Raw genomic sequence first — 9,900 nt, 5'->3', positions numbered from 1 at the left:
AATGTAGAGCTTTACCATGTATTAAAATGATTTGTTTGTTTTTTAATTAATGAAAGTATAAATTAAAATTAACATAAAATACACTGTTTATTGGATAAATACTCTTCTCAATTCTTTCAGAATCTCTCAAATTGTTGCCAGTTTACAAATAATGCCCTATGGAGTAATTGTCTAGGCTATTTCACAAAAAATCAACTAAAAACTGTTTCCTCTCTCCTGGCGCCATCTTTTGGAGAGTTAACCACAATTCAAACAACTTCAGGGAGATGCTTCAAACTTTACTGTAGCCTACATTATTAAACGACCTTTTTGTAGATCAATAAAGCAATCTTAAAAAAGTGCCTCAAGAAAGTATGTTGGTGGCATCATGGATTCTTGGTTCTGATGTCCATCTCTCTTGTGTTTTATTTTGTTTCCATTCATGCAGCATTTTGTATATTCTTTGTTCCTTGCCAAGGTATTGGGTTTACTGTCTAAAAGCCCCTTGGACATTCACCAACTAAACTAAGCAGGATTTTAAATATATGGAAGCCCATTTCCACCAGAAAAAAAGGGTGACGAATGATAAAAACAAAAATAAGATAGGCCTAAGTCAAATGGTCTGGGCGCTATGGTCCGGCAGGTGGCAGTATGATACAACAGCTAAAGTACAACCCCACAGAAGAAGAAACCAGGAAGAGACAAAACAACAAAAAAAGAGGCGTTGAGCGTTAAAAAAACAGAAATGGCGGGGTCCATATAAACAACCGTTCTCTTATACATCCATGATATAAACTGCTGTTAGAATCTGTGAACATGTAACAACAGCTGATTGTGATGTCGAAGGTTGGACAAGATGTTATAATCGCAAAATAATGATGTAGCTAACAACGAGCAAGTATTTGGCCGATTATGCTAACTACAGGTGGCCACATTGTGTTTAGCAAAGTCGGGAGTTCCCTCTAACGTTAGCTGCCAGTAGAGTCACCGGGATTAAGGCAATAGTTTGCATGTGCCATGTACACTGAAACAACCTTAACTTTACAACTAATTTCCACAGCCGTTAACTTACTTTGTGACTCGCCAAATAGCAGTTTATTAGACAACGGTTATCTTCCATCTTGTGACAGTTACCGTTATTAGTTTACCCGTTAACGTAACGTTAAACCGCTGGTTGCAGGATATACAGTGAAACCTCCGACAATGTCAGTCAACGGGAAAGTCATCCCGAACACTCCGCTGGCTGTGGACTTCTGGCATGTGCGGAAGTGTCCAAGCACACGGCTGTTTTTCCTGTCCCACATGCACAGCGACCATACGGCGGGTTTGACCTCCACCTGGAGTAACTGGCCCATCTACTGCTCACCAACCACTGCCGCTCTGCTCAGACTCAAACTGCAGGTGAGGGGAGTCACATGAAACACATACAGGTGTACTATGACGAATACAAATTGCCACCCAGTTAAGATTTGAAATGTTATTTCTCTGCCTGTGTACTGTATTGGAGAGGGACTGTTGGTCACTGTGTCTTGTTCTTTTTAGTAGCTAGACAATGGGGCGCCAGCTGACTTTGTTAAACAACGACTTTTTACTGTGTTTTTGCATCCAGATTTTGTTTAAATTGTGTTCTTATCTGTTTTGCAGTGTTTGTGACAAGTTGACAACCCAGTCTCTTATGGCTCTACAAAGTCACTCTTCTTTTTACACGGTTTATAACGTTAAATACCGACTGAACTGACCTTGGGCCCAAAAATAATTTCCAGTACTAAAAGTGGGTGGCAGTCCTATTTTACTTTGTCAACATATTTGTCATGACAAACCTTTTTACATACCCATGTTGCGTGTTGAATGTATTTAAGAGGAAACTTTGGATCATTAGGGAAGTGGTTAAGAACAACAGTAGACATATTGCTGCATTAAGTTCTGCTGATCATTTTTATTTCTGAGCAGGTGAAAGAACAGTGGATCCATCCATTAGAGCTCGATGAGCCATACCTGTTGCCACTAGATGACATTGGCAAGGAGAAGCTGACAGTCACACTGATAGACGCCAACCACTGTCCCGGGGCTGTCATGTTTCTCTTCGAAGGCTACTTTGGCTCTATACTGTACACTGGTCAGTGTCTGAATGCATGGGCAAAACACTATCTGATGCTTCTAGAATGTAGGAAATATTCATTCAGCATGTTTTGTCTTTCCTCTTCTCATTTTTTTGCTTTTGCTTTTCAACATTATAATTGGTATCATATGATGCAAAGATATGTGCAGGTACTTTTTTGATTACAGAATCATGGTAAGTAACAGTCAGCATTGACACATTTTTAATTTAAGGTGACTTCAGATATACTCCCTCCATGTTGCGTGAGCCGTGCTTGAGGACCAACACCAATATAGATGTCCTGTACCTGGACAACACCAACTGTGACCCCAACCGCACCCTCCCCTCCAGACAGCGAGCCACTCAACAAATCAAAGAGATCATCCGCAGCCACCCAAACCACAATGTAGTCATAGGTAATTTTATTTAGCATGCCTTAGCTACTTTCTTTTCATCTCTGCAGAATGAGCATACAGTATAGGTTCTCACAACTGTCGGAAATGATGAACGGTCAGTTCTCTTTACGCTGCAACTCTGTGACCTCTTTCACACACCTGCACAAGTTAGCAAAAGTGATTTGATCAAGGGTCAGCCCAGAAATGATCTTGCTTTGACAGTTTGTATTTTGTGATCATCAGTCAATAAACAGTTTTATATTCTGTGCAGTCATCAGACAATGAACAAGAAACAAACAATATTGTCCAAATCTTGTTTGTATTGTTGTTTTATGTGTTTGCATCTGTCTAGCCCATGCTAATGTCCTGTACAAATGTTTTTGTCCTCATGTGCTGTAACTATGTTCAATGTTTCATGTTTCTGCAGAACAGGAACCTGCTGCAAACCAGTTTTTAAACAGAGTCAGGCCCGTTTTATATTGTAACTTATTGTTACTTTAAAATTTTTCCTGTATAATAAACGGAAAATGAAAATGAAAAGCATCTAGCCCACATAGGGAATGTGTTTTTAAAAATGTCCCTCACTAATTGTAGCTTCTCTTCAGTTATGTAATTTATCACTCTCTTGCACTGCCTTGTAGGTCTGTATGCACTGGGTAAGGAGTCCTTGCTGTTGGAGCTGGCGATGGAGTTTAAAACCTGGATCGAGGTGAGCTTTGAGAGGATGGAGACCCTCAAAGTCCTGGAGCTGCCTGACGTCTTCACCACTGACCCAGGAGCCGGTCGTATCCGAGCCGTGGACCAGTCGGAGATCTGCTCAGCCACTTTACAGCAGTGGAACAAAGAACAACCCACTTTGGCCATCTTGCCCACCAGCAGGCCCCTGGTCTCCTATCACCCCAACATCCACGTGGTGCCCTACTCTGACCACTCCTCTTACCAAGAGTTGGAGGATTTTGTTTCTGCAATTAAACCTACCACCCTTGTACCCATTGTAGGAAACCATGTACCTGGAAGCTTCTTTGCCTTACTGCCCAGCAAAAAGCGACATGAAATCCTGGTACCTGAGTCAGTCAGACACTACATGATGAGACAGCCTGAGAGGCAACTCGGCTCGTCATCGTACACCAGCCTTCGCCACAGACATTTCCGACTTCTTGCTCCCAAAGGGGTGGTATTTGAGTCTCCTGTACATGGATCCAGGAAGTCATGTGAAGAAGCCTTGGAGGCGGAGTGCCTGCAGCAGGATGCTTCTGAGGAAGAGATGGACGCAGAAAGTAGTGAAAATGACCCTGACTGCATCCTTGTTGACCTGAGCAAGGATCACTCCCCTAACAAAAACCGAAGAGGGACTGGAGACATGTGGAGCCTCAACATCGTCCGGACATTGTCTGAAGATATGGTGATGGCAGAGTCGGTGCCTTTCAGTCAATTCAGCCAAAGCAACTTTGCTCCAGTGGAGATTCTGACAAACACCAAGGCCTGCTTAAAGCCTGTCTGGAGCACAAGAAGGCCTTTAGAAACGAATGCCAAAATAATCAACAAGGCGACTTCAAATGAAAATGACCGCATCCAGCATAGCAGACATGGAAATGTTCAGAACAACCACACATTGTCAGGCGGTGATAGCATGACTCAGCACAGTGGACATGGAATTGATCAGGACGGTGACGTAATGTCAAATGACCAAATGAACAGCGTCGTGACAACATTGCAGGGAAGCCTCGACAACGATTCCTGCTCTTCATCTATCTTCCAGACTGAGCTGAAGCAGGAGTATATAGAGGAGCTTGAAAACAGAATTTTAAAGGTTCTCCCCTTCGTAAAGGAGGACTTTAGGACGTCGGGCCTCCTGCAGAAGGGCTTTGTGCAACAGTTTTGCCTCTCTCCTTTATGTGATGCAAGAGAGGATGACCTCTCAGACAGATAATGTGACCTGACATTCAAGTTTTTGCCTTGCTATTAAGGCCTTTTTGTTTTGTGTAAATATGAGCACTTTAAATGTACTATTTTCTCATTGGTAACTTCCTTATTTATAACATGTTTCCTTCTGGTGTCTCCATGTTGTGTGGGTGGCCTGGAGTTTAGAAAAGCAGGCTGACCAGTACTGTATATGGGGAGTAGTCTGTAATTGTTATTTGTAAAGTCACATTTTCATAGACAAGGAAGGTTTGCCAGAACCAACCATCTTGAAAGACTGGTAGCTTTTCATTCTTCATCCTTGAGCAGTTGAAAATGTGTCATACGTTAGATCTGCCTTTTTCACTTTCATTTTTATACCTTTAAAATTAAAGGCTAAATTTGAAATTCTCAAGACTGCTGTCAGTTGTTTCCCTTTTGTACTATGAATAACGGTATTAAAGATTATTGGTGATTTTGGTATAATCTGTATTTTGGACTGATGGACTTTACAATGGATAGTCTTTGTTTATTACTGTATGCCTATCTGAGGTTTGAGAAGATATTGTTCAAAAGTATTTTTTTTTCTATGTATCCTTAAGCAGCTGCGCCAGGGTTTTTTTTTTGTTAGTCCACTACTGCAGATAAATTAGTGTGAAAACATCTTTAGTAAATGGTCATACTGATTAACAATAAGTACAGTATAATTGTGGGGGGGAATGACTTCCCTTAATTTACATGCATGTGTATTGAAAAGCACAATATCTTCTGATTGTATAACAGCTTAATGTGTGTTTCATAGTTGTTTTACTGCTATTATTCTTTTTATATGTTTCCAATCCTAAACTTTACCTGTTGGACTATAGTGCTCTATTACTCTTATAGACCTGTGAACATTGTGAAGCAACACGTTGCCTTTTTACTTTTTGCTGTATTTAATTTAAAATATAATGTAAATATTGCCTTTTCTGTACACTTGTTTTGTGTAGTAATAGGAAACCTATGCTTATTGTGATGATTTACTGCACACTGTATTTACATTGTCTCATATTTATGAGCAAAGCAGCATTGTTTTTGAAAAAGGAAAATGTGCCTCTTCAGAAATATCCATTTCTTGTCAAGTAAAAGTATAGTAAAACTAATATTTAATCAGGCTCCTGCTGGGCTGTATGGTCATTTATCTCTGATAACAATATATATCACGGTTTAGCATGTATTCTGGATAATTAAATAAATAAATAGTCTATATGAAATAATGGTAAAGCCTATTTTTGTATACTGTGTACATTGAATACTTCAGACAAATGAAAATACTGGGTATTTCACATTTTAAAAACTTTAGTGCAAAACGCAGTTCGGACGCTGGTTTTTGAGTCGACATTCGACAAATCGACATTTGATAGGAACGATATAGAAAAATATATATGATAGACATTTTTATATCATTTTGGCCTTATGTATCGCCCAGCCCTACAGGTACAGGCTCCTTATGTGTGGATTGTTTCCTCAGTAAAATACCCTTTTATTGCAAATGAATGTGCTGTGGTGTCCATTTAAAAAAAAAAAATCTTAAGCCTGATAACTGAAGAACTCCACATAGCACAGAGATTTTTGTTAGCATCTACTGTATAATGTAGGCTTAGGATTCACAGCTGCTTCCTGTTGCAATGCTGTCATTTCTCCCTAAGATGGCAGAAGTTTGTTAAAAATGTCAGCAGATGCTTTTACTTTATCTTGCTTCTCATTTAATTAGGGTTTTAGGTTTCATAGCATCTCTGATTCTTGCAACAACAATAAAAAAAATCACAGATAGCATGCAGAGCAGTAATGACTCAGCTCTCAACTAAATCTCATCGTCCCTCCATGGTTTTTATATTACCAATATATTGGAAATTAAGATAATAAAAATGTTAAGCCAGCAATTGGCACACACAGATTGTGAAAGTCTTACATTTGTACAAAAAGCTGTGTATTTATATGATTACAAGCACGCTGCACTACTTGACTACAGAGCAAGACTGGCTGTCACTCATTTTAGCCCCCACAGAAAGGTAGTTTGGAGGTCTGCATGCTTTCTGCTGCCCTAAGTTACTACCAAAGACAACTTCATCCTCCATCCAATAATGAAACATGTCTATTACCTCAGAGACCAAAGTCCACACTCCAATACTGAAGACAGAAAGCAACACAAGTTCATGGGAACACAATATGTTCTTAAAGGGGTGATAGAATGATTATATAGGGTATTTTACACTATTCCTTAAGGTCTCCTAATAGGGTATGCAACATTGGTTGGGCTGAAAATTGCCCAAATGCTATTTTATTAGGCCTTTAACTACCCTGTGAATATGGCTCTATTTGGAACAAGAGCTTTTCTTCCAAATATGGTATGCTCATGAATATTTAGATGAGCTGCGCGCTGATTGGTTTGAGCGAACCACATAGAAACACATTGGAGACGAGACAGCAGGTCTCATATTTCAGACACTGCAAAGTTACACATTGTTTGTCAGGCTATTTCGTTATTAAATTCACTTCTGAGACTTTTTTAAGCGAGAAATCAACTATATAAAGCTCAAATATGGGCCGTTTTACGAAAATTGATGGCTAATTGCAAATTTGGTAAGACGTGTCGGACTTTAGCTAGGAGCTCCACACAGTCTGACGAGAAAGCAGCAACCTCCATACCCAGGGAAACGGTGACTTTCACTGGGCTACTGGAATACTCGGGGCTAGCCATAACTAGAGTAGCTATATTTACAGTTTGAATTTCGTCACGCTACTTATATAACATCTACCCCAAGGTCTTATAAAGCTAACAATGGTGTCCAATTTCAATTTAATGAATTTTTGTGAAAAGAGGAGGCTAGCTAGCTCTCATTGATAGAGCTCCATCCAGCCGCAGGCTCTATCAATGAGACTCGCGGACAAGAGGCGTTTATTTCCCCGATCGTTTGTTTAAATAACTCAACACATTATAATTACACACATTATAAGATTAATTGGAACCTGTGGTAAGAGATTGCTGGCGTAACAAGCTCGCTGACCGCGCTCTCACTCACACACACCGGCCATTTAGCAGGAAGAGGGGAGCTGCAGGCCCTGGAGCTCCGTCAGGGCAGCGGCGTTTGGTAGTCCATTAATCCAAAAAACGGTGACTTTGCGCGGGTATGGAGTGCCGTGGGCTGCCAGCCGTGATGGAGCTCCATCTACCTCACAGCAGGCCGGGGTCTGTGAAGGAAGGCAGGCCGGGCGGTGAGGCAGCAACACAGGCAGCACTGGCCGCTGAACTCCGACACACAGTCGGACAAAATTTGCAATTAGACATAAATTTTCGTAAAACGGCCCATATTTGACCTCTACATAGTTGATTTCTCACTTAAAAAAGTCTCAGAAGTGAATTTAGTGGTAAAATAGCAGATGAACAATGTATACAATTTCTGAGATCTGCGCGACCTATTCAGAAGACTACCTGACCTCAGATCAGTGGTGTAGCCTGTGTAAATGTTTGGGCATGACAAAGATAGAGACTAGAGCCAAATGAGGAGGAGCCGCCGAGCTGACGTCAACTAGGCGGCTCATTGAGATTTGCCCGTTTTCAGAGGCAGTTTCACATTGTGAGATTTGCAGAGGAAAGAGGTGTCAATGGGATTTTGAGGTTCTATGTATGTCTTAGTTACCCACTAAACTGTCATTATTCAACTATGACAAGGTAAAATCGGTTTTGCATTCTATCACCCCTTTAAAGCTCTAATAGCCTTGCCAAGGACTCACTCATTGGCTGTTATACATCTCATCCTCATCACCTCCCTACAACAACAGCTCTAACCAAACAGTATACTAGATCCAACTGTGTAAACATTTTTTAGTTGGCCCTGATCCTGTCACATCCCATTAGGCTACGTTTCGAGAAAGTGCCTTATAACAAGTTGTCTCTGTGTGAAGTTCAGAAACCTCAGAGGTATCATGCTGAGACATCATAAAGTCACCATCAGTGGGTCATCAGATCGACATGAGCTACCAACAGGAGTCTCCTCTTGTGCTCATAAAGGATGAATGAGCGTCTCCTGCATGAGGTTTCCCAGCATGTTGGAGGGACATCTGAGATTAAAAATCAGTCACAGACGAGTCAGAATACTGATGATGGCTAGTGGTGGAGGAAGTATTCAGATCCTTTACTGGAGTAAAAGTACTAATACCACACTGTAAAAATGCTCCATTACAAGTCATATGCATTGAAAATGTGACATAAGTAACAGTATAATCAGAGAAATGTACTTAAAGTATTAAAAGTAAAAATATTACACTAAATACAGAAACATTACCATTTTGACTGTTATACTATTATATATCATTAGATTATTATTACTGATGTATTAATGTATTTTACTGTTGCAGCTGCTCAGGGTGATGCTAGTTTTAAGTAATTTATATAGAAATGCCAAATAATTATCATTTATTTTAACAGATTAATCTCCAGATTGTTTCACGAAAAATCGACTGATTCAAAACCAAGCAGGGAGAGATGCCATCACAATTACCAAGAACCCAACGTGACACTTTCACTTTGTTCAATCAATAGTACAAACCTCAAAATAATAAGAATAAAAAAATAAGAATAACAATAACAAATGAATATAACAAATACAACTAAAATTACTTTTAAGCAGCAAATCCTCACATTTGAGGAGCCGGAGCCATGAAATGCATTTCTGTATGAAAAAAGATTTCAACAAATGATCAAAATAGTTGCAAATTAATTTTCTGTCAATCTGTAATCAGTTATTGACTAATAGTTTCAGCTCTACCTGCTGTTGGATAGTATTGTTATGGTTTTGGTGTTTTATCTTATTTTGGTTGTCTGTTTCTGTTCTATATTTTGCTTAGTTTCTTGTTTTATTTTGATAGTCTGGTTTTCTGTCTTGTTTTGTCTGGTTTTACCATTCTCTTAATACATCCATGGGTTTTACTCATAGACTGTGTATAAGAATGGACCAACAGATCCCGTTGCTCTGGACGGAGACCAGTGAAGGCCGTTAGAAGCACTTTTCCGGTGAGCGCTGAGCGTTACTGCGCAGCCTCGACGTAAATGTGCCGTGAGCAACGTGTCTGAAAGTCTTCTGGTAGCTGTGCCAAGAGAAATCTCAATCATTCCCAATCTTGCAGAGACGGAGAGCGTAGGTATATGTAAGGAGAAACATAGGCACAGGCTAATTATTGATCACTAAAATGATAGTTAACATTAGTAATTACACTTAAACAGCTAATGTGAGCCAAAACTGCCTGCGCACTTCTCCTGTACTATACGGTAATTCGTCTACTATGCGACAGTAAGTCGCGTGGTTATGACACAATCGTTAGCCTATTTTTACAAAAACGTCTGCTACGGAGCCATAACGTGAGGTACAAGGTAATGGAGCCTTTTATACATTGTCGTGTTTCTTTAGAAATAAACAATGGACAAATAGAGTCTTTAAACTCTTCAGATGTAAAGTTATTCTCTGTCAAAGTGACGTCAAAATGAATGGC

General features: G+C 39.9%; 1 protein-coding gene across 1 annotated transcript; it reads left to right on the top strand.

Annotated features, from left to right (window-relative positions):
* The first annotated feature begins 994 nt into the window (after positions 1–994).
* Positions 995–4,786, top strand: dclre1b (DNA cross-link repair 1B). The gene is made up of 4 exons (XM_031286705.1): positions 995–1,380; positions 1,930–2,095; positions 2,311–2,493; positions 3,114–4,786. Exons 1-4 carry the CDS (start codon positions 1,183–1,185, stop codon positions 4,400–4,402), a joined length of 1,836 nt encoding a protein of 611 aa, XP_031142565.1. The 5' UTR covers positions 995–1,182; the 3' UTR covers positions 4,403–4,786.
* Positions 4,787–9,900: the final 5,114 nt, after the last annotated feature.

The sequence above is a fragment of the Sander lucioperca genome, chromosome 12, assembly GCF_008315115.2.
Source record: "Sander lucioperca isolate FBNREF2018 chromosome 12, SLUC_FBN_1.2, whole genome shotgun sequence".
Taxonomy (NCBI): domain Eukaryota; kingdom Metazoa; phylum Chordata; class Actinopteri; order Perciformes; family Percidae; genus Sander; species Sander lucioperca.
The sequence above is the reverse complement of the archived record's forward strand: the minus strand, read 5'-3'. Positions and strand labels throughout refer to the sequence as shown.